Here is a 26,127-nt window from a genome sequence, read left to right on the forward strand (position 1 = left end):
GACACTAAATGGCTGGGCTGGGGGTGGAAGGTAGTTACTACTCCAGAGGATAGCCTGAGAATTCAAAATGACCTTGAGAAATTGAAGAACTGGGCCAAAATTAACAAAATTAATTTCAAAAGGAATAAACATAAGGCACTACATCTAGATAGGAACAAATGAAATGCACATATATAGGTTTGTGCAAAAAAGGCCTAGGTGTCTAGTAGACCACAAGCTAAGCATGAGTTTAAAGCCAGAGCCATTTAGGACTATATCAACGGAGCATAGTGTCTCAATCAAGGGAAGTATTGGTCCTACTCTATTCTGTTTTGCTTAGACCTCATTTGGAATACTCTGTCCAGCTTTGGTCTCCAGAATTTAAGAAGAACATTGACACGCTGCAGCATGGCCAGAGAAGGTCAACCAAGAAGATCAAAGGTCTTGATTTTTATAGCCTGGAAAAGAAAAGAAAGAGAGGTAATATGATATCTGTCATTTTAATATCTGAAGAAATGACATCCAGAGACAAGGACACCAGCAGATTCAAATTACAATTTTAAAAAACCCAGATTCCACCTAGAAGTTAGAAAGAACTTAACACTAAGAGCAGTTCAACAGAGGAAAACATTGCCTCAGAAAGTGGTGAAATTTTTCATCTTTGGAGGACTTTAAATAGATCAGATGGACATATTTCTGGAGTGCTTTCACAGTGTGTTCCTGCATGGCAAGGATTGGGCAAGATGACCCACATGGCCCATTCCAATTCTAGGATTCTAGATTCTACGTAGCTCAAATGCCTTAGGGTTTTGACAGGTGAGTAATACTAAAGAGGTGGGAGAACTTTTTAAGACTTTATTGCATAAACCACCCTCCTGCAGAATTTGCACGATAATTGATCCTGACAACTAACCAGAATGATCAACCGAAAATTGTATTACTTTGCTCGTAGCACAACAGTGACACTTTGCTACTCTGTGGTTTCACTGTTGTAATTCCTTTTGGGAAGGGAACACCGCCCTCCTGCATTCACCTAGCTGTGTAAGATTTTTTTAAAGCATTTCACAGATTCTATCAGGTTTACTTTTTAAAAATTAAAATATTTTTTAACTTTAACTACTGGGAGAAGAATTGGGGGAGGGGGGAGAGCAGGTCAAGGTGCACAAAAGCAGCCTCAGAGGGATCACTCCTGCTTGATATATTCTTCCACTCCAAGACAAGCCTAATACTAATCTAGTATAGTCTTAAGATCCTCAGAGAAGAGCTTTCTCACAGTTGCAACTCCAGGCAATATTTAATATTTCATTAAATTCTCTGCAGTTTGAAATTTAAATTTGTTTCTCAGGGGCCTTTGAAATAAAAATTAGATATGATTAAATAATGGTTTTATTTAAATACTTTAAAATACCCATAAAACACACCTGTGCAGGGTAACATACAAACAGGCAATTACCAAATTCATCAACTCCATTATGAAGAAACAAAAATGCATAGCTCTATTCCATTGTGAACATTGTTAGTGTATAAACGCTGGGCTGAAATACAGCACTGTCTGACTCAGACCGAACAACCATTTAGCAAATTCACTAACTCCATTATATAAAATTATGGTTTAATTCCACTGGCAACATTCTTCAGGTGTAAACATTGGACTGAAATACAGCAACTTGCCTCTTGCGTATATGCTGCTACATTCCACTTTAACAACACAGAGCCTTATTGCTCAACACCCCTCTCCTACTATAATTGTTTTGTCTGTAAAAATGCTATGCAATTGGGATTGCTGTGCTTTGTACACCTTGAGAACCATTCCAGGATTACAGTGCCTATTTATGCCAAAGCCTTATTGCACACCCACTACCTCCTTTATCATGCTTGTGCTCCTTTTCATTCTTTCTTTTCTAGGAAGTGCCAGACAGAGGGAAGGGGGAAGTGGGGAGGAGAAAACACATGCTTGTAGCACACTGCTTGGGGACAGTGGCAACCAAAACCTCCCCTCCTCTCTTTCTTCTCCATATTTTGTGGTTATAGCTTTGAGAAGGTAAATAAGGTATTATATGGAAGGGTCAAGCAGAAAAACAAACTCTTGTTCACCATCTTGTGTTTCTCATCCACCCTGATCCTGCAGAAGCTCAGCCATATGTGTGTTTGGATATGGATATTGAGAAAGAAAGGGAATGAGGCATTACCATGCCATGGCATTGTACCATTCTAGCAATAGAGACTCCGGAAAGGCACTGGATCTCCCATCCAAAACACATGCTCCTGATCCCCCACAACGGGCATAATAGCACAATTGAACTTTCACACAGGAAATCATAATGTGACAGAAATGGGAAAGGAAGTGAACAATGGATTTTTGTGTTAGTAAAAGAATCACTTGAAAAGGGTCTTCCATAGAATAACAGCAGAAGAGCAATAACATTTGTGCAGTAAGCCCCAACAGAAGCCACTATTAACCAGATGCAACTGCAATTTCCTTGCCTTGTGCGATAAGGCTCTCTTCTGCTATTCAGGCCAGACCAATAAACACATTAAGACATTTGAACAACCTTACACAATGTAATGTTTTTCAGCTTTAACTAATATTTAGGTCAATAAACAAATACAAAACATTTTTCTCAAACAGCAACAATTTTCTCAAGTAAACCAACTATCGTTCTTCTCAGTGATCTATGCTGATCATTTCATTTTGCCCACTGTTATAAGTTTCTCCAAAATGACAGTACAAATTGACTGCCTTTTATGGGCTCCCACAGAGAATACAGACCTGGGAGATTTTGTGTCAGTATGTGATGGGAAGCAGCTGTTTACCATTAGCTGACATTTCCCTTCCTCAGAACAAGCTTGTATAAACACAAAACCGTGATCTCAGTTCAAGGAAAGTTCAATATCCTCAAGTAAACTTGGAGCTAGGTGACTCTGAAGCCACATATCTGGAAAACCTCTATTTCCAGAATTGATTTAAAATTTCTTTACACCAAGGAATTAAAGCACTTTGATTCCCCTTGAACTAACTTGTAGCTCTCCCAAAATTGCGAATTCCAGATCTTCTTATACAAAAAAATTACTTAGTGAATCAACTGTGTATGAAATATTTCTCCCAAAATGGACAGGGAAGGGAATTGAGAAGGGGGAAATGTAATTTAAGAGGTGAATTCTTAAGTCCATATAGTACTGTAATCTTGTTTTTTATTGAGCATTATGGAAACTTTAAAGAGTAAGCCATTAATTTTCCACACATATACTGCCATAAGTGGATAGTGATGCTGGTGTACACCACTGAGCTTCCTTCACTTCCTTGCTCCTCTGCAGCCTAGGAGCTGCCCAAAACTGTGTTGGGAGTGGGGATTCCCAGCCTCCAGTGCAAGTTTTGAGGGTGTTCAGGTAGTCCGAGCTGAAAGAAAAGACTTTTCTTTTTCATCTTGGATCCTGCGGTTCTGCTGAATAGTGATCCAGAGTCTATGGTTGTAACAGGTTTTTGGCTTCATTTCCCATAATTCCTAACCATTGGCCCTGTTGGGTGAGAGGTTTGAGTTAAACTCCAAAATTATTTCAGGAGCCAAACGTAAGTGTACTAGGGAGTGTTTGGAATATCATGCTCTTGATTTGAGACCCATTGGGGACCCCACGGGCTGCCAAAAATATCAAAAAGAAAATCAAAATGTAAAGGGGTCAGACATGGCCCTTTGCATATTTGTATATGTTATACGATGCATAGAATAGAACTACAGCCTATTCAAAAGAGAAAATATCATTCCAAAGCTAAGGTTTTCCAGCCTGCACCAGCATACAGGGGTGGTTCACCTGCCAGGCAAACTAGGCATTTGCCTGTGGCGCCATCTTGTTCAGGCAAATCCTGGCTCCGCCAGGAAGGCGTTCTGTGCTTTGCAGACCAGAGAAGCGGCACCAACTTCTCTGGTCTGCAAAGCGCCAAATGCCTTTCTTCTCACCAGGAAGGCGTTCCTCAGCGCTCTGCAGAGCAGAGAAGCGGCGCCCGCTTCTCTGGTCTGCAAAGCGCTGAGGAACGGCTTCCTTCTCATTCCTTGGCGCTTCGCAGACCCCTCCCCTCCCTTCCCTGCTACTCAGCCCCCCCCCCAATTGGGGGGGGCACCAAAATTCTGATTGCCTACTCTTAAAAATTACCTAAGTACGGCTCTGCCAGCAGACTTAGTGTATTGGACAGAGCTCATTACATTTAAAAAGGAGCTCTCAAGGAATAAAATTAACAATATGAGGGCAGTTTGGTGGATCAATAACATTATTTAACAAAATTTCAAAAATAAAATTGTTCCTGGTTTGAAAATGTTATTTCCTGTTTAATTGTGCAGTACTTACTTTGAAGTTACTCCAGAGACTTTGTTTTTCTGGCTGCCATTTTTAACCTTTCATGTGCCATTTTAAACCTTTTTACAGACTGCATGAACAAAGTTTTTGTAGTGTAATAAAATTTTCTATGTTTTTATGATAGAACCAATTAGATAACAATATTTATAACCACTACACTGTGTTACACGATTTTTGTTCCTAGGTTATAAATGTCATAGAAGATAAGTGAGTGGCCGAAGATAGAGTGTCATTGAAAAGTAGCATCAGATATTGAAAGCTTCTAACCTTTTCAAAAGTATGACTATCGAGGGGTCATCATCATTGGAATTTTTTTCTCAAAAACCATTATTTTAGACTTGCTGTGATTGATTTTTTAGGTCATTCTGTGAGCAATCATTTAGGAATTTTCTTAAAAGGTAATTTAATCCTTCCCTGGAACATGAGATGATAGTGGCATCATGCAGCCTTGTCTGACTCCTTTGGACATGGATATTTCTCTAGAAAGTTGTCCCAGGTTTCCACATCCGATCTGTGGCTTACTATTGCTATACAGGGCCTTAATAAGGCCTAGAAGTCTTTTATAGTTCAAGTCTTGCCCATTTTTCCCATAGTTTATTTCTAGAGATGGAGTCAATGTTGATTTCAAGTCCATGAAGGCCACTGTGATTGCACGCCTGATCCTTTGGGAAAATCTATAGTGTCTGGCTTTACTCGAGGGCTATCTGTATACCTTCTGTTAAGATCAAGACCCTTAACATACAGGCACTTTAGGCAAGGTGAAAAGATAACCAAATAAGCCCCTGGTGGCGGAGTGGGTTAAACTACTGAGCTGCTGAACTTGCTGACCAAAAGGTCAGTGGTTCAAATCCGAGGAGCGGGGTGAGTTCCCACTGTTAGCCCTAGCTTCTGCCAACCCAGCAGTTCGAAAACATGCAAATGTGAATAGATCAATAGGTACCATACCAGTGTGAAGGTAACGGTGCTCCATGCAGTCATGTCAGCCACATGACCTTGGAGGTGTCTACATACAACACCGGCTCTTCAGCTTAGAAATGGAGATGAGCACCCCTTCCCCTCAGAGTCGGACACAACTAGATTTAATGTCAGGGGACAACCTTTACCTTTTTACTAAGATGATCAGAGAAGGGAGGAGGGAAAAGAGAGAGCAAATCCTTCCTTCCCTCATCCCCTCTCTGGCATTACTTTGTTTCTCTAGATATCATCACTCTAGGTGCTGAGTAATGAACAATGACATTTTTCAAGTGGGCAAGGTAAGTGTCACGGTTGAGCAGCACCAAACCACTTCCAGAGCTGCTCAGCCATGCAGCTGCAATTTAGCCACCAGGGTGGCTTGGGGCTGTGCAATAAAGGACCCATCTACACAGTACCTAAAACACTGGATTTCCCAAGTTCGAAGAGGGGGGTGGTTACATGACGCTAGCAGTAAATCCATGCCAATTCGCTCCGATGGGCAAAAAGTGTGGGGTAAAAGGGTCTCCTTTTATCCTGATTCCCACCAAAAATGCGCATATGCACATCACTGTATATCTCTGCACTCATGAAAAACACATGATTTCTTTCCCTCCCTGCTGTGGAGACTGCTCCAGCACATTTCTACTTTTTAAAAGCCCAAAACAGTTGATGAGCTGATTAGGCTGTGAAACGGACATATAACTGATTTATAGGAATCATGAATGGAGAGCAATGAGAACTCTTTGAAACTCTTTATTTTAAACTTTATAATATTAAACAGAGCTTGAATAAACTATTGGGGAAAGAGAGAAATCCAACGTTTTTTTAAAAAAAATCCCTCAATTATCTGCTGAACCTCATTTGTGCACGTGAATTGGCTTGTATTTTTATATTAAGATATTTGCATGTGCACATGTGCAATCTAGCACATAACAGAGTGATTTTTAAAAAACTTCCACTAGATGTTCCCCATCCGTCCTCAATCTTGTTCCGATACAGAGGAAGCCTGTGAGGATGGCTGGGGAAGAAATCCCAGGACCCACAGGTCTGTATGAGGACATGTTTTTTTGTTCTCCATTTAAAAACCGCATTTTTGTGCTGTCTGGAAGTGCCCATGGACTCCATCCAGCCCTGAGCTAGTTCAGGAGCATGCAGTATAGCCTCTAATGATACTGATCTGAAATATCCCACTCTGGATCAAAATCTCTATTTCTGGCCTGTCAAAATGTTCCCTCAGTTCCTCCAGTTGAAATGCTTTCAATTTCTAAACAGTCTGTACATTAATTGAAAGAAATTCATCTCAGTTTCTAAGTTGCACTTTCCCTGAGGACTCTCACATTTTCATGGTACACATCATGTTTTACATTTTACATCCTGCTGTCATTTCTTATCACTTGGCCCTAAGGTTGAAATACATTGTCAAACTAAGAACATCATAAACTTGTGGAGTAAATTAAATTAAAATTTAGGCCCCTTCTACACTGCCATATAATCCAGTTCAAAGCAGATAATCTGGGTTTTATATGGCAGTGTAGAAGGGGCCCTAGAGGAAGCAGGGGCTCAGCACTTCAGGGCACCAGGAATCCTGGTCCTAGGATATGAACGTTAATGAGGGGCTGTTATCAGTTGCACTTTCATTTCTCCTTCTCCATCAGAGTTCATGGAAGAAGCCTGTGTTTGTGTGGATCTGCTCCAATAATGAAAACCATCCTACTTCCTTTGTACGTCAAGCATAACATTCGTTTCTTCATTCTGCTGGTCTCATTCCAGATATACTGAGCAGCTGTGAACAAGCACTTCAAGGATCTTCTGTGAGTATGTATTCCTTTTGTGTTAAGTTAAATAATATTAGTGCTTGATTTCATCCAGGGACGAAAGGCTTCAAGGAATAATAATGTTTCTATGCATGCTCAAAGGCTTTCTTCCTCTCTAGAATTACAGATGCTGTTTTTAAAATCGAAGCCAGTCACCACCCTCAATTTTTGTGTGAAATGCCTTGTGAGTTATTTTCTCTGAGAATCAGATGCTGAGAAATTTATTGTGCTCTCATCAGCTCAGTTTTGAAAGTTATCGGAATAAGAAGGAAACTGAGACCCAAAATAAGCCAGAACACTTCTGATATTCCCTGGGATAATCTGATATTATCAGGTTCTGTGGATGAAGATTGTTTTTCAAATGAATAATGTTGCACAACATACTCTGGGTGCTTTTTAGCCTTTATTAGCTATCTAATAGAAGGCTGTAAAACGTAAGCCTTGTTTCTAAAGTTCTGTTTTTGTGGATGGGTGATGCCTGATGAGCAAAACCAGAGACAGATAACTTTTCTTTTTGAGTCCCACAATCTTGAACAGTAGCACTATTCCTTCAGTGCTTCTCTTAACCCTTCACCCCAGATGTAACACCTAGTATCCGCACTGCTACCAAATGAACCACAGGTTGAGCATCCCTTATCTGGAATTTCGAAATCTGAAATACTCCAAAATCCGAAATTGTCCACATGGGTGACTCAGGTAATGACAACTTTGCTTTCTCGTGGTATGCAAACTTTTATTTCATGCACAAAATTGTTAACAATTGTATATTCCTTCAGATTGTGCATATTTATTTGTATAAATTAATCTGCATGTAAATTTTGTGTTTAGATGGGTCTCCATTTCCAAGATATCTTGTTATGTAAATACAGACATTCCAAAATAATTAAAAAAAAATCAAAATCCAAAACACTCCAGGTTCCAAGAATTTCAGATAAAGGATGCACAACCTGTATACTGCTTTATAATTGACATGTTCCTACTCCTCTAACTTCCCCACAAGGAGCTCTAAATTCTTAATCACTTGAGAAGTTCCCTTGGATACCCTGTTCACCCGTTGATGAATAGGGGATTATAAAACCGGGTCAAGAAAAATGCTGTAACTACTGTACCTCAGTGTGTCCATGGAGAAAATGGACTGGGAGAGGCTGGGGGATTGGTTTGACCTGTTTCCATGCTTTGAACAACTTATGACACAGAATGCACATGAGTTGCCCACAACATGAAGATTAATGTTATCTTATGCTACTCTTGATTCGATACCCTGCTGCTAAAGACACAGCAACAGGAGGTGTTGTAAAAGTTGCCCACTTTATCTTTTTTTCTTCCCAATGTGTTTACCTTTATGATCTGTGCTTTGACAAAAGAAGAAAGTGATCAATGTCAGGGCTCTAGCCAAGGGTTGGGGGGGGGGGGGGATAAGGGTTCAACATTCCCCCCCCCCTGAAATTTTTCAGGTTTTAAAAAACCTGGTTTACTCATGAATTTTAACTGGTTAACCAAATTAAAAGTTTATCTGAAGTTTATCTGTCTTGAATGTCCACTAAAGTGTATCGATGGAGCCTGATTTCTAAATTATTTTGCGTTATGGAACTACTTTTCATGATTAGCTAAAAAAAAAAAAGTTTTAACCCCCCCCCCCCCTCGCTGATTTTTTTTCTGGCTATGGCCCTGATCAATTTATATGTTTGGAAACAACTTTGAGTCCCCCATCCAGGGTGAGAAAAGTGTTATACAAGTGAAATAAGCTATAACTATAGCTTGAGACAAATCATGAATAAGGAATGTTAGAAGCCTTGAGAAGTATCACATGGGTTTTATTTGGTAGATTCGTGTAATATTCATGGCCCTGATTTTCACCTTCAAAGATTTCATATCACCTTAAACAAAAAACAGCAGGACACTTATATTCAGTTAAATGGCAGTCAATTTACCTAATACCCAGTTCTAGCTCGGAATGCTGGTCTCAGAGATATCTGTGGTGCGGAGTAGAAAATGTTATGTCTGTCTACATGGACCACCTTATCTTAAAGCTTACAGCATCATTCCAATAATCATTCCAGGAAGGATTTTTACAACCCAAGCTAAGCTGAAGGTTACGGGTATTGTCTGTTCCAGATGAAACTGAACACCGCTTGATGCATAAAGTTTGGAACTTGGTGGGGGCTTCTTGACTGGCATTGTTCCTGGATACTCAGTTTTCTTTCTGCTGTTGGCTAGGAGTGTTGGGTGGGAGAAACTATTACATTTATCTGTACAGGGACAGCAAGTACTATTTTGGAACTGAGGGATTTATAAGAGAGTTACTCATGTGATATTTCAGCCTTATTCTGCTGCTATTGGTAATATTGTGAAAATGTTTTATTTTACAATTAAATGACCAGCTGACTTTGAGGTTTGTAGTAGTGCTTGTGTGATCATTCATGCACTGGAGCAAAGTATGGCTTGGCATGGCCTCCTACTTTCTTTCAATTTGTCTCATTTTTTTAAACAGGTCAGCTAATAAAACAAAATATGTTCACCTCTTTTCTTTCGTCCCCTCTTTCAAATATGGACAAGTGACTGGTTATATAATTGGAAGTCAGTGCCAGACTGATAAGCTTATGATGGTGCATGATATTATTAATCGCTAGAGTAATATAATTATTACATGACTGAATTGTGAATCATAAGCTGCAGACCAAGCATAAAAATCTCCCCATTTCAATTGTAACACAGGATGCCCTATGGCAGTGGTTTTCAACCTTTGGGTCCCCAGGTTTACCAGCTGTTAGGATTTCTGGAAGGCCAAAACATCTGGGGACCCACAAGTTGAGAACCACTGCCCTATGGATTTCGGCAGGAAGACATGTACCATGTTCATACTTGTAGGAATGAGTGCAGTTGTTTAAATACTTACACTGAAAATATTGATCAGTAGAGCCAAGACCAAGACTGAACAATTGGAATATCAGAAGAGGTAGGGACCTCTAAGTTTGGAAACATATTCCATCCACAGCAAACTTTCTGTATGAGTGCTATGGAACTTCTGTGAAATATTATATTTCATTTGTACTTTTTGTAAGGAATACTGAAATGTATAAAAAGTTAGATAATGAATATTGGAGAAACTGATAATATGATAACTGCCAGAATCCTTTGCTTTGTTCCTACAAGAGTCGTTATTTGAATACAGGCAGTTCCCAAGGTACAGACAAGATAGGTTCTGGAAGTTTATTCTTAAATTGAGATTGTATGTAATTTCTTAAGCTGAATTTGTATGTAAATCAGAACAGGTACATTTTTAAGTGTAACTCCAAGCACACACACACACGTTTTAGATAGTATAGAAAAGGGTTAACACCCCTGTGATGTTTATTTTGTTGGCTGTGTCCCTGTTCAGACAATTTCACCTCACTTTCTGTCCCTTTGATAATTGGATTTTTTTTAAAAAAATTGGCTTGTTGTGGAAACAAAGATTGGTGATAAAGCTTCCGTGGAGACACCTTTTCTCCATGATAATGCTTACAATAAGTTGAAGCATGTGAGAGTAGCTTAGCACCTCCACCTGCTCGCTTGCAGGCCTGGTTCACTGTTTCTACTAGAGTTATTTTCATGTCAAAGTAATTTACAGCACTCTCTGGTCATGTGGCTAGTTTATCTAGCTCGCATTCCACATTATCACTTTCGACAAGAGCTGAAAAATGGTTTGTATAAAAGTCAGTGATCCTCTTTTGCTTGGCTGTTGGAGGGGCTGTTTCGGAGTGTTATCCTCCACGTCTCTTAGACGCTTCTTTTGCCCCATGGTCGACTACCAAAAAGTGTTCTTATCAGCAACATGGCATTTCCTGCACACTGAATAACTGAAGTAAGATGGCTTAAAAATTACTTTCGTGATGAGAAGAAAGACATTAAATGTCTGTTAAAGAGTCTTATTTGTCCTTGCAGACAGGACATAATGCTTAAAAGAGTGATTTCCCCTTCCTAGGGTTAGATTTCCTTCCTGTTACTTCAGCCCCATTCTTAACTATGAGACATATGTAAGTTGGATGTCTGTAACCTGAGGACTGCCCGTAGTGACTCCTCAAAATTGGTATACACATAAGCTATTGATATCTGCTGGAGTAAAGTTCCAAGACTCCCAGTAGATCCCAAAATCCATGAATGCTCAAGTGGTATTGTACACATTGTGTAGTAAAAGGGAATCCCTTGTATAAAATGGAACAATCAAGAATTGCTTTTTGGAATTATTATTTTTAAAACTTTTTTTTTTCAATCTTTGGATGGTGGAATCTGGAAGCAAAATCCACAAATACAATGGGCCAACTGTACTTTTTTAAAAAAAAAATGGCTATCATATGAGCCAAATCCATGATAAATGGAAATTATTAGACTAGAGAAGGCAGTTCATAGGATAATAGTTTCATTGAAAATGGGTTTTATTTATTATTTTTATTATTTCTTGGAATATTAAAGTACAAAACACAATGCTCAGTGACTTGTCTTACTAAGAATGTTAGAGAAGCACAGAAGGTTGAAGAGAATAAAAGTGATACTTAAATAATACGTCAGGTTTGGGTGCATGTTTAAGGGTGTACAAATGATGGATTCCATTAACAACCTCTTTACACAGGGCTAAAATGGGCAGCTTGTGCCAATTTTAGCTCAGGTCACCCACAGAGCTGGCTGGCTCCCATCAGACAACGTCAGCACGGTTCTGTGTGAAGGAGGGTATGCTGCTGCCAAGGCAACACGGGAGGGATCCTGTATTGCTGTAGAATCAATGGGGGGGAGCTGCGCATTACACGCCATGTGATCACCCTCATCTGGATCCAGGCGATGCAGGGTGTGGCGCGCCAAATTCCCACGCCCCCTGATGAAGCACAGCAATGCTGGCGGCCATGTGACAAGATCGCAAAACCACTCTTTCCATAGCATCCATCCTGGAAATGTTTCAAATAACGTATTTAGCTGAATGGAGCAAGGGAGGGGAGGGGAAGAAAAGGATTCCAATGCCACCCTGAATTGGGTGGATATACCATCTATGAATGGAACACCAGCAATGGAAGGAGCCTCTGCCCAACATCAGGGGAACTCCTGTGTTCTCCCTTCATGGCAGTCTACTCCGGTTAATTTATTAATTTATTTATTTACAGCATTTATATTCCGCCCTTCTCACCCCGAAGGGGACTCAGGGCGGATCACATTACACATATAGGCAAACATTCAATGCCTTTTAACATAGAACAAAGACAAACAAACATAGGCTCCGAGCGGGGCTTGAACTCATGACCTCCTGGTCAGAGTGATTCATTGCAGTTAATTGCACTGGCTTGCTCTCCCGCCTGCGCCACAGCCCAGGCCCGGGTTAACAGGGAAACATTTGACAAATCATGTTTGAACAAAAGAGCTGGAATCCTGATAATGTCTTATGCAGATGGACATTTCCCTATGGAAGTGGAGGAACATTCCCAATTCCTAACAATAGTATTCAGTTCAAATTTGCAAAGGTAAAATTGCAATGCCATTTTGTACATGCAGATGTACATTAATAACTAATGTGCACCAGTCTTCCCCGGCTGATGTTGGAAGTACTACTTCTTTTCATTCCCTGTAACCATGCATGCAACTTTGGGGTGGGGTGATCCACAAGCAACATGGCCTCTATTAGATAGCTTCAATCTCAGACAGTGATAGTTAATGACTTCACAGAAACAACATTTCCCATTTTTGATGGCCATGGATGATATTGCTTAAGTGGACATCAAGATCTGGTGGCTAATGGCAGCTGGAAATGTTTTGGAGCTCTCCTGGTTGCTGTCTGTCAACTATGATGCATTTGAGAAAGGGAAGGGAATAATGGGGAAGTCTCAGGGGAATGCAAACATGAATCAATTTAGGGACTTAACAAAATGAGATGATTGGGCTCATCAAATTCAGTAAATCAATATTTTATTTATTTATTTATTTGATACATTTATATCTCGCCCTTCTCACCCCGAAGGGGACTCAGAGCAGCTTACACATTAAATTTACATACAATATTATATTATTAGCATAGCACAATACTGGCAATAAATTACTATATTGTACTATATCAATATATTGTAATATTATTATTAATATTACATGTAATATATAATATATAATTAACATTATTATATTGTATTTTTAGTATTATATTATATTACAAAATATACCATCAGTATTATTATAACGTTAGACCAAGGACTTCATCAGACGGGCAGGAGGGAAGTGGGGGAAAGCAACATGTTATCTCCCAGCAGCTTTCATCTTTGCCATCTTCTTCCTGCTTTCCTTCGCTTCCCCCCACCCCCCTGAGAGAGGAGTCTCTCTTCACTGACAAGACAGAATCCTACAGACGGAAGTGGCCTTGGTCATGGGATGGCCTCCATAGGACTCAGTTTCACCAGCATGTGAAAACTGAGAGAACATGGGGGGAACATCCATGTGATTAGGTCTCATGTTTCCAGTCTTTATCCATCACTTTCTTAGTTGTTAAATCAAGTGCTTTCACCTGCTAAAAGTTGCATCCCTAGCACACAGTCTTGCTTGTGAAAACATGAAAAGATCAGCCACATTTTATTTTACATTTTACAGTAGTTGATGCACTGGTATGATATCACCCCGAGTGACTCACTTCACAAAACCTCTCTATGTAGGGGAGAGGGCACCATGACATAGAGCAGATAAGCAGACTTGTCTTCAGTGTGATCCAATCCACCTGCAACAAGTATCCAGCACTACCTGCAGTCTGAAACACAGACACACGTGCGATAAACAATATTTTTATTGCTGTTAGCATCACCTTTGTCATCCCTTTTTCCAGTACACCATCATAGCATCATCAATAAAACTAGTGCCTAAAATGCATCTGTAGAAGAAACAGAGCTCAGTAGAGTCACTAGGACATCAAGCATTACCCACACAGAAAACCTTTCAGGCTATTTTACCAGGTGAGTTTTTGCAAATCACATTTTTAATGATCCCATATCCCACTTGTACCAATTTGGTTTCAATTTGCATTCTGTTATCTGAAGACTATGGTCTGTGTGTGTGTGTATCCTATAGAGAAGGGCTCCATCCTGTATTGAGATGGAATATTTAATGTGCTGGTACGGCTGTACCAGAAGCTTTGACTTTATTTTCTTGATGCAAATGTTTGCAATCATAGGACAGGCCGCCTGTCAATCATCATTAAATTTGGTTCCGCCCCTTGTTCAGGGCTCTGGGAGGGAAGGAGCCATTTTTAAGTCTGTCTCTCTTAAGGAAGCTAAGCTATAGGACGTAGACCAGCTCGTCCCATAGAAAAGCTTCATATTTCAAGAACATCCAGGGATATAGAACATCCGAGGAATCAGAAACAGAAATTCCAGGGGGAAAGTCCCAAAAGCTCTGGCTGAGAGCTTACAGCCTCTCAGCCTCACAGCTCCTAAGGGAAACAGCCCTAAGTTTCTAAAGACTCAAAGAGAGAACAGCATCACAGCTCCACGGAACCCCAGCTGAAACATCTGCAAGCCTTGGCTGGTAGGTCCACTCGATACCCAGACGCATTTGGAATCGGTAGTGTGTCCCACATCAGCTAAGCCCATATTGATAGACAGCCTGGGAGAGACAGTTATAAGAGGGTTTTCACAGTTATCCAAAGCCAATTGCCTGTCCCCTGGTGACAAGACTGAAAGGGCCAACAGTTTATTAAGGAAACTTCGAAGTGTTATTTGACTCCTTGAAGATATATTATTTGTTCATCAATAAAGACTTTGTTATTTCATTAAAGACTCAATAGGCCATCAGGGAAATCCTCAAGAACTTCTCTTTAGGCGCCCTGGCTTCCCGCTGGGCAAAAAGTATACGTCCTATACAAAAAGACAATAGTTACAGGCCCAGCGCGTGACAGAACATTTAAAATGGATGCATTTTCTGGAGGAAAAGTCAAATTTCCCCATTCACAGACTAGGAAAGGCTTCTCCTTTAGCAAGGGAATTGAGAAATAATAGTATTGCTTTTGCGTAACATGCAAGTATTCTTGAAATGCCTCCCGCCCAAACGGAAGGAATCCGGTCCTCATGTTTGCCAGTGGTTGCCCAAATGCTTTCTTGCCTGCAGAGCAGTTGGCCCTAGCCTTGTCCCCAGACACCTTAATGCCAAATGATTCCAAGAAGAATGGGGTCAGACAGAATGAGAGGAACTTAGGCTCCTTATTACTGGAAAACTGAAGTCATACGATATCCACACAAGGAACGGAGGACTGCTAGCACTGCCCCAGGCTCATGATCCAGGACTAACATCCAAAATGGATCATATTGTGCAATTTCGAGGCCGTTGCAAGATGTTCATCTGGAGACATTTTTATCCTTGAATAAATATCTCTCACTATCCCATTCCTGCCTTCTCCACAGCCTTTTCAACAGGATTTGCTTTCTAACTCTCAATTAGACATGGAATCCTCACAATGTCAGGAACACAACAGGCCTCGAACATCTACGCAGTGTTTCTGTAATATCTTTCTAAGTGAAACTGAACTGATCTGATAATGTAAATAACATTGAATGTGGGGAGAGATCACAGGAGAGCAGTGCTGACAAGTTTCCATCATTTAATTGAGGGCTCTGCCAGACATAGAAATGGCTGTTTGAACATGAGACGGCAAAATGTTCAGATAGTGTACAAGAACCTGGGCAAAAATCATCTGCATTGTGCTTCAACACAAAACAAAGTTCCAAATACACAATATTGGTCTGATAGGCAAAGGTAATGTGAATGCAATTCACTTTACCTTTTACATACTGGATGTGTAAATTGTGTGTGTGTGTGTGTAAAATATACACATAAATTTCTACTATTACTAAGAGAGAATCCTTGGCTACCTCACCAATAGAAACTGTGCAAAAGAGAGCAGGGGAATGCATTTGGCTGGAGTTCATGGACAAATTTTGAAAAAATTTCTCTCTGATCCTACCAACATCTTAGGTAGCAGCAATAAGGAAAATTATACTTTCTTCAGTTTTCAGGCTAGGAGTGCTTCTTCGAGGAGATGAGGTTCCAGAACCACAGCTTCTGTTTCCTTTGCTACCTTACCTATATGTCCTATAACATTTCTTCACTGCTATAGGCCTCCTTCTCATATTTTTCCTTGCCTATTAGAATGTTAGACCAGGGTCCAACAATTGTACTGAGAATAACAGAACTTTATTAATAGTATATTTGCAATTAAAGGTGAATCAGGGCACATGTTTGACCCTCAATATTATTTTCCTTGTTTACATTGAACCCCTACTTATCTTATTTTCATTTTAGCAGAACGTTTGCCTCCCTGCTATCAAATGAAGTCATGACCCTTGGATATTTTATTAGTAGTTTGGTCAGCCACCTTACATGACATTGACATAGTATGAAGAGCTTTTGTTTTAGGACCCTGTCCTTTGGAATCAAACTCTGTTCAGCAGCCTTGTGTTTCCTACAGTGGCCACATTCCTGCAAGGAAACCACTGTGTACCATGTACCTCAACATGACCAGATATCAAACACACTCATAACCCAGAGTGTTGGGACTTTATCACAAAGGCGTTTCCACATGACAGTGTCTTTCCAGTGGTTCCAAATAAGGGAATTTTGGTGCTAGGTTGCCAGGACTTTTCAACTGTGGTCCTCTATATGTATTGTGCAACCCATGGTGTCTGGAGAATAGAAGTTCCATTATTCCATTATTATTATTATTGCACAAGACAAGCTCATGGGCTGCTTGGTGTATGCTGGCACCATTTGGAGGCAATCTTTTATTGTGTTCCATTCTCTTCCATTCTCACTGGATTTGTCATTGCTGAGCTGATCACCATCATCATCATCATCATCATCATCATCATTATTATTATTATTATTATTATCCTGCTTTCCTTTCCTAAAGTGTGTGTAAATTAACAAAAATGATTTTAAATACTTAGTCAGAAGGGATAGACATAGCAAATGATTTCTATTATTATCAAACACACTGAAATCTGAGATTTGAATGTGAAATCTCTGACAGTGAACTGACTCATAAGTTGGGATTCAATGGGACCTTTACTCAGGATAAATAAATCCTGTAGTGTTCTGCAAATGTTAATTTTTTTTCATGCCATTTTTTCATTAACTTTCCAAGCTTTGAAAAAAGGAATAATCTCTCCTTGCCTTCCCTTTCTGAAGGAACAGCTCTTCCTTCAGAAAGGGAAGGCAATGAGGAATTACTCCTTTTTTCAAAGCTTGGAAAGTTAAATTTAGGAAGAACAATTGTAAGGGCACGCTGCAGCCACCCATAACTGAACAGTGATATAGAGATACCATTATATTCATTCATCCTAAAAGTGTCATTTGGAATCCACAGGAGGTGGAGGTGAGTTAGCAGGGTATCAAGCAAACATAAGGCAGAGTGAATTTCACAGCTACTGTTAAAAGGGTTGTGGTTCAGTCTATTCAGGATTTAATTCTAACAAGTTGTTTTAAGAAGGCGACTGTTTCAAAATTAATAACAATTCTAAGAAACATAAAAACAGAAGAAGACAAAAACAATTGTGTTGTGCTGAGGTATGATTACTGATAGATGTTGGTGCTAATAAAGCAATTCAGTATTGAAGCTCTGGCTTTATCTAATGCTTAGGTTTTACCAAATGGCAACCAATGGGTTCAATGAGACAGTGAATCTCCTCCATTGTTGGTCTCAATTAACCATGAGGGTGGCAGTTAGCATTTTGGAAAGCTCCTTTAAAGTTCAGACCATAACCTCTCATGAAAGCAAATAATTTCTGTTTCTCTGTTCTTTCTATGAGGTTTCCTAAGCCTCTGGAAAGCCATCGTTCTGCCAAGGAACAAATAGAAATGAATACCTTCTCCTCCCATCCCTCATCTTTTGACATGACTAACATCAGTAAACATCTGAGAATGCAACATAGAGCACATCACTTGGGAAATAATCTCCATCCACCCAGGTTCTTGGGCATTGGGTCAACTAAATTTAACTTGAAATTTCAAAGCATGTTATAATTTTATTTAAAGGATTCTAATGCTGCTATAATCAGAAGTACCGTAATATGCAAATACTGTATAAACATTCCAAAATTTGAAAAAATCCAAAATATTTCTAGTCTCAATCATTTCAGATAAAGGATATTCAATATGTACATATTTGTTAATGATGCATGACTGTAATGCTTTCAGTGTATATATTTAACAGAATTAATGATCAATGCTTATTGTGCCAGTGAGAAGCAGTGTGGTGTGATGGTTTGAGTGTGCAACTAAGGGTACACCTACACTGTAGAATTAATGCAGTTTGACAACAGTTTAATTTCAATGGCTCAGTCTTAGGAGTTGTAGTTTTATATGGTTTTTAGCTTTCTCTGCTAAAGAGTGATATAGTCTCACCAAGCTACAAATCTCGGAATTTCATAGCACCGAGCCATGGATATTAAAGTGAGCCATGGATATTAAACTACATTAATTCTACAGTGTAGATGTGCCATAAGATTCTGGGAGACCAGCGTTCAAATCTCTGCACAGGCATGGAAATCTGTGGGTCATTGTGGGCAAATCACCCCCTCTAAACCTTAGAGGAAGGTAATGGCAAACTTTCTGTAAGTAAATAGCAACGAGCCTTGGCAATTAAAGTGGTGTTGAACTGCTTTAATTCTACAGTTAGTTTTTGTATCATAGTACATTGACTTAAAAGAAACTTGTCAACAATTTCACAATGGCATAATAGACGACATTTAAAATAAGAAAAACCAAAGCCACCCCACTTCCTTCATATGCTCAATTTTGAGTGCTGCTTGCAATTTTGCCCCCCCCCCCCCCCATATTGGGCTAAGGTGTAAAACCATTATCAGGAGAAAAAACCTGTGAAAGAAAGAAAAGTAAATACTTGTAGAGCAGTGGTTCTCAACCTGTGGGACTCAGATGTTTTGGCCTTCAGTTCCCAGAAATCCTAACAGCTGGGATTTCTGGGAGTTGTAGGCCAAAACACCTGGGGACCCACAGGTTGAGAACCATTGTAATGTAGAGGAATTCAAATGAGTTTGATTTGGGTCAATACTTTGATTCAGGAACCAGTTCTGAAAGGCTTGATATAATAAAGAGCGTACTTCTAAACATGTCAGTGTATAATATTTCTGGTTAAAACGAATATAAAAAGAAAACATTCATAACTCTTTGAATAAGGAAAAACCACTGTCCGTCTTGTGGTGTATGCACTATGTTTGAATATTCTCTTTGAGAAATCAGCTCCTGGATGAGGATTTTCTCCTTCTTCTCTCTTTTGCAATATGGATGGAATCAGGAAAATAAGCCAGAATTAATTCCCCATTGCTCCCCCCCCCAAAAAAACAAACAAACCCCAGACTGCCTTAAATGCAGTTCTGATGTGTGAAATGGCTTTTCTCTTAAAGTCTACAAAAGATTGTGTCAAAGCTCTTGAGTCTGCCTCAAAAACTATCTTGTTTTTTCTCTGGAAGTTTATTTGTTGGACTCATGACCCATCTCCACAAATCCACATAATGGAAACATTTAGGAATAGCTTTCTTAACTATTTACAATCTGCAATTCTTGGGAAAATTAGACATTAATGAACTTAGAAAAATTCCATAGAGACAGAACACCCTTATTTTGCTTCCCCATGTTATTTAGCAACACCTCTGGGTTACATTTTATTCCCTGAACATTATGATCCAGATGACAATCTGTTTTTCTGAACTCAGTGTTATGAAGTTCACTTTATTACTACAAATCTGCCCCATACTGCTCTTTGAAACTCTTGCATTTGGCCTGGGATCTTTTGTGTTAAAAGTCACTGTAGCATTTTTTTTTGAAGCAAACAAAGCCATCTTCCTTGCTTTAAGTGATCATGGATCAAAGTGCATGGAGCATAATAATCTGTATACACATTGCCATGCACTCCACCCTCTCTTGAAACAGCGTCACAGTCATTTACTGGAAGGCAGAAAAGGAGGGGTAAGAAAATCCAGCAATAGCTGTAGAGAAATGAGATCATTCAGAAAGATCACGATTTCTGGACCAAAAAAGCAAAGTTTCTTGTATCTTCTGAACAGAGCCGGCCCTGGGTATTTTTCAAGAGTAGGCGGAAAGAATTTTGGCGCGCCCCCCTCCCAACCAATCACTGAAAAATAAAAGTGTTGGATAAGCAAAAATGTTTGATAATAAGGAGGGATTAAGGAAAAGCCTATTAAACATCAAATTACATTAAGATTTTACAAATTAAGCACTAAAACATCATGTTTTACAACAAATCAACAGAAAAAGCAGTTCAATACCTTGCAGAGGCAGGCCGCAGGAGACAGGAGTTGCCTCGATGGCGCCCCCAACAAGATGGCGCCACAGGCAACTGCCTAGTTGGCCTGGTGGTTGAACCGCCTCTGCTTCTGAAGTAAACTTATGCACTTCACTGTGGACATGAAACCCAAACATTGCATGGAAATAACATTTATACTGTTTTACCACTGTTCACCCCTTTCAGCCTCTTTAAAAGAAAAGAAAAAAGCTTTATATAAAAATATAATAATAATAACAGCAGCAGCAACAACAACATGGTAACATGACTGCAATTGTTACACCAAGTTCTTACTGAAAACTAGATTCTATCTCTGATTTCAGTTTGTCTGAGTGTTAGGGAATGGTGGTGCTCTTTCTCCATTTCTTAGGAAGGCATTGGGTTTTTTATGGGTTTTTCCCCAGCAAGACATCCAGTGAGAATGACACTTGGAAGAGTGGTGTTCCTTCCTCCTAATGGTGACAACAAAATCCAGCAAAGCCAGGGGATGCCTGCTACTCTTATCCAGCCACAAGGAAGAGTACAATATGTACACTATAATAACCAGCAGCCTTGGAGCCCCAATACTTCATTACAAAAATTCCTCAAAGTGGAGACAAAGATTCTCGGGGTAAGTGTCTGGACGTTCCTATTAAGTCTAATATTATATTAGATAGAGAGTCTGGTCACCCTTCCCACATTGAACCTGCAGAACAATTCACCCACTGGTCCACATAGGGCTCACCTCTAGGCCCAAATACCCAAGCTACGGACGGATCTTGAGGAGGAAAGGCGCAAGGTCAATGACATGAGCCCAAATGCTGGAACTACTAGGCACTCTGGAAGGGGATCTATTCCATTCAGGCTGATTCTATAACCACAATATAACATATTTAGCTGATACAATTCCCTTTCAAACTTTAAAAAAGATAACAAAATAACAACAGCCAATTCATAGCTGGCATAAAGCGGTCTACCCCCCTCCACAGGAATATATTTGATTTCTGGACCGCTAAAGTTTCTCAATCTGATCCATAGTTGTCCTTCTTAATAATTCATGAATCAGGTAACAAAAGACATGGCAGTTGAGATCCTCTGTGGCAGAATAAAGTTTGAACGTTCTGCAAGTGAAACTATTTATCTCCACTCATCTGCTCCCTGACTCACTGTTTAGTCTGATCTGTGTGAACAACTGCTTGCAGCCTCTTGCCATGTCTTTTTTTTTTACTATGGACCTCATTACATGGAGGTCCAGAAGCCATGGGACAGTGTGGGAAATTGTGAGGCAGCCCAGCTTCGTCACCTTACTGTTGTGGATTGTGGGCTGCCATCTCATGGTGTTTCCATGCTGTCCCTGGCTTCTTCAATTAGGAGGTGAATAGTCACTCGACTGTTCAGGGCACACACAGCATGGAGCCCGATGGAGCCCTGCTGAAAGTAGTCCTACATCACTTGATGCGCTCCGGCGGACTCCATCCTGACAACGTTCTGGCAACACACTGAGATGGGGAAAACTGCCCATCTGATGAAGTCGTTAGAGAAATACCATATTTACTCTAAATCACTGGATGATTTCATCCTTCCTAGGGCGATAGGTGTGGTAAAAATGGACTTTATGGGGATTTCCATGCAGAAAACATTTGGTTTCAGTGATTGTGGCTTACCGACTCAGTTTTTGACAGAGAACAAAGATTTGTACCCGTGTTTTCATGATCAAGGGCTGATGTGATGGCATATATCCAGGCACTAGTCCCAAATAGAGCTGATCCATTGAATCAATGAAATGAGCTCCATTCTGCTCTGCCATCAATAAGGCATTAGTAGCTTTTTGCAGCAGCAGTATGTCATAGAAGATTGTTTTTCTTTACACACCCAGTCTAAACAAAACGACCCAGATGCACAATTCCAGGAAGATTGTATTCTGTGAAATACTGCTGCTACAATTCTAATTGGGATTAATGGCTTGGAAAATTACTTTTTAAAAATAATTACATCCTGCTAGTTATGAAACTGTCCTCAAAGTTATTTGCCCCTTTTTGAACAGTAACTAATATTTTATTTGTTACCTGTGGCTTTTTTTTATTACTGGTGATAGGATTTTAGGGTTGATAAGCAAAAGGCAGAACAAATTGAATCATGAAATTGCTTCAAGAAATACCTAAAAGGGACCTTTAAAATAACTTTTTAAGTAATTATGCAAATTACTCATCAAACAGCAAAGTGTTATCATTCCTGTACATTTTATTAATTTTTAAATGGAACTCTCTTGTTACCAAAAAAGGAGGAACTCATCTCAGTTAACTCCATCACTTCTAATGCATTATTTCCAATCTCGGACTTTAGTACAAAGCAGTTAAAGCGAACTTAGGAGAAGTGGGAATAGCTTAAAACCAAGAGAGCATATGGAATGAACAAATAGAAAAACAGAGAATCTTTCTCACCCCACATAAAAACATGAGATGCTCACTGGTGGGTTTGTTGCCATTGCTCAGTTGTTGGATCTTACCCATATCTACATGGAAGAGGACTGGTTTACCTTGTTTGTATGACTTTTCCCACAGGCCATCCAGATCATAATTGGAATAATACACATTGGCTTTGGGGCTATTCCAGTTTATCTTTTCAGTCCAATCTATCAGCCTCTTTCTGGAGCTGGAGGTTACCATTTCTGGGGTGGACTATTTGTAAGTAGCATTTGTTTCTCTTTGGCAGCCAGTGAATTTCAGTATGTATGGAATTGACTTTAGCTCCTCATAGGGCATGGTTTCGAAAACCTTTACCATTTTAGTCAATCTCCTCTGGACCTGTGCCTGCTTGTCAATAGCCTTCTTGAATTGGGGTGCCCAGAACTGATATAGCATTCCTGGTGAGGTCTGACCAAAGCAGAATATAGTTTGATACTATTGCTTCCCTCAGTCTAGACATGATGCTGTATTGATACAGATTAAATCACACTGGCTTTTCTGATGCTGCATCACACTTTTTAGTCTACTAAGATTCCTAGGGCATGTTCACACTGAATGACCACTTATTGTGGAACAAGCGAGATCAGCTCCATGGCAGCCAAACATTGCATGGAGCTGATCCAGGGTAATGTGGCATTGCCCTGCAATAACTAAATTCAGGAGACAGTCTGAACAGAATTGTCAAAGACAGAACGCCACAAGATCAAAGATAACAGAGTTTATTGGATAACAGAACTCAAAATGCCCGTAAAATACAAGGGCCAGGCAGTATTAGCCTTTAAAAGCAAAAAGGGGCAAGGAAAAACGTTCAAAAAATAAACCGGATTAAACCGGAGTTTAATCCGGGTAAAAACAAAACAGCTTGCTTCAGCCTGGGGATAAACAAAACAGAAGCCGGGGAACAAAGTGTTCAAAAGAATGCAATTAATTGGCAGCAGATTCCTCTCTGCTGCCAGCACTGTGCTTTGAGTAACTTGAGTCACTCCTCCACACAGCAGGCAAGATTTCCAATACACACAGATCAGCCGAGGATTGAAGCAGTAGAGTAGACCCAGTTCCTTTCCGTAGTTCAAGCCAGAAGCAGACGTTTGTAGTTTCACCAAGTCCGAGTAGGGGGAAGTCAAGCCGTGGTCAGTTCAGTCCAAAATCCAAAGCAGGAGATGGCGTCCGTCAAGAAGACGACGGAAGGTCAAAGGTATCAGCACACGAAAACACACCAGTCTTCAGGAAAGCGTCCCACACAGATCCCAAGCGTTCGTCCAGATTACCTTGCCCAACGCAATTTGCAATTGCTCCCAAGCCTCATTTTATGCCAGTTACAAATCCTCATCACTATCAGCTGCCCTCCTTAACCCGGGCGTTTCCTCATCACTTTCCTCATCAGAGCTGGAACACCTCTGACTACGCCCCACAGCATCCCCAGCTGTGGATCCCGTCCCATCCCTCCAGCTTGTCCATGGGTCTAATCCTGAAGGTCCCCATTCATCTTCCATCCCATCATTGCCAGTGGCACCCAATTCCTCCCTCACCCGAGTCCAATCCATCTCATCCTCCTCCGAGCTAACCAGCCCCTCCTCCATTCTCTCCGTAAACCCCTCAAAAGACTCTTCGTCAGATGGTGCTGCAAAGATATCTCGCAGTCTCTTTCTTTCTCGCTCCTCGAGAGTATCTGACTCTCGAGGAGTCTTACGCCCACGTCTGCCAGTAACAGAGCCATGAGGCTCAATCATAACACTATCCCCTCTCACAAAGGCCTCCTCCCCCGAAGGCGGAGAGGTGGCAGTGATACCCTCCACTATAGCACCACGACGACTGGAGGTATCTAATTTTAACAGTGAACGATGGAAAACTGGATGGACCTTTAAACTAGACAGTAAACGCAAACGAAACGCAACGGAAGAAATCTTTTTAACGATAGGAAAGGGACCCAAATACCGAGGCGCAAACTTTCCCCCAGCCTGTTTAATATGTTTGGAAGACAACCACACCAAATCCCCTTCTTCCAACTCCTCCCCTGCCTGCCTGCGGCGATCGGCCTGAGTCTTTTGCGTTGCCTTAGCTTCCAACAGTAAGCGACGGGCAACATCATGCAACGCAGCCATTTCCGAAGAGCGGTACACAGGGTCAGAAGAGACCACATTGGTCGACGGCGCCACACCTCCCCGTGGGTGAAAACCATATGTTAGCTCAAATGGCGTATGCTGACTAGACGTGTGCACCGCATTGTTGTAAGCGAACTCCGCCACCGGTAGCCACTTCACCCAAGCAGTGGGTTGATCTAAACAAAAACAACGTAAATATTGCTCTAAGAGCCCATTAACCCGTTCCGACTGACCATCCGTTTGCGGATGAAACGCAGAAGAAACGTTTAACTTAGTACCTAAGCACTCATGGAAGTGTTTCCAAAAGCGTGACACAAATTGCGGAGCCCTATCCGAAATAATCACCTCGGGAGCTCCGTGCAAACGATAGATGTGCTTAGTAAACAGTAAGGCCAACGTAGGGGCCGCCGGAATGGTTGAACAAGGAATAAAATGAGCCAGTTTGCTAAATAAATCCACCACCACCCAAATACAAGTATAACCCCCAGACTTAGGCAAATCCGAAATAAAATCCATGGAAATGATTTGCCATGGCCTCTCAGGAACAGGTAGAGACGACAACAAACCTCTAGGGCGCCCAACAGGCGTCTTACTCTGCTGGCAAACAGCGCAGCTGTCACAAAAGCGCAGAATGTCTTGCCGCATCTTTGGCCACCAGTAGCTCCTGGTGATAAGCTGCACGGTCTTGAACCTGCCAAAGTGCCCAGCCATGGGTTCGTCATGGTGGGCTCTAATCACCTCCAACCTGAGGGCCCCCACTGGTACATAGACCTGCCCCCTGCGTACCAATACTCCGTCTTGATCTTGTAGATGAGGCAGTATTGTACGGTTACCTGCTGATAACAGCATAAGTTGCTCCTGAGTCCACACATCGTCCCTCTGAGCCTCAAGGATCTGGTCATGTAACCCGAGCTCATTATCTACAACACATAGAGAGGCAGTAGGCAAGATGGTCTGACATACTACCTGCTCATTGGTCTTAAACTCCGGCTTGCGGGACAAGGCGTCGGCCCGCAAGTTTGCCTTCCCCTCCACGAACTGCACTTTGAAGTTAAACCTGGAGAAAAACAAAGCCCATCGGATTTGACGCTGGTTTAACTTTTTTGCTGTTTGCAAGTGCTCCAAATTCTTGTGATCAGACCTGACCACGATTTGGTGCCGCGCCCCTTCTAGCC

General features: G+C 40.8%; 1 protein-coding gene across 6 annotated transcripts in view; it reads left to right on the plus strand.

Annotated features, from left to right (window-relative positions):
* Positions 1 to 6,910: 6,910 nt before the first annotated feature.
* Positions 6,911 to 26,127, plus strand: part of LOC100566696 (membrane-spanning 4-domains subfamily A member 8) — a 40,458-nt gene continuing 21,241 nt past the window's right edge. The window contains exons 1-3 of one of the 6 annotated variants that reach the window (XM_008115835.3): positions 6,911 to 7,095; positions 20,815 to 21,016; positions 22,947 to 23,069. In XM_008115835.3, the coding sequence (XP_008114042.2) occupies positions 20,828 to 21,016; positions 22,947 to 23,069 (312 nt within the window). In that variant the 5' untranslated portion in view covers positions 6,911 to 7,095; positions 20,815 to 20,827. Of the gene's footprint in view, positions 7,096 to 20,810; positions 21,017 to 22,946; positions 23,070 to 26,127 lie in introns of all 6 variants that reach the window. The other 5 variants (XM_008115836.3, XM_008115834.3, XM_008115833.3 and 2 more) reach the window with 5 other exon arrangements.

The sequence above is a fragment of the Anolis carolinensis genome, chromosome 1 (genome assembly GCF_035594765.1).
Source record: "Anolis carolinensis isolate JA03-04 chromosome 1, rAnoCar3.1.pri, whole genome shotgun sequence".
Lineage (NCBI taxonomy): Eukaryota > Metazoa > Chordata > Lepidosauria > Squamata > Dactyloidae > Anolis > Anolis carolinensis.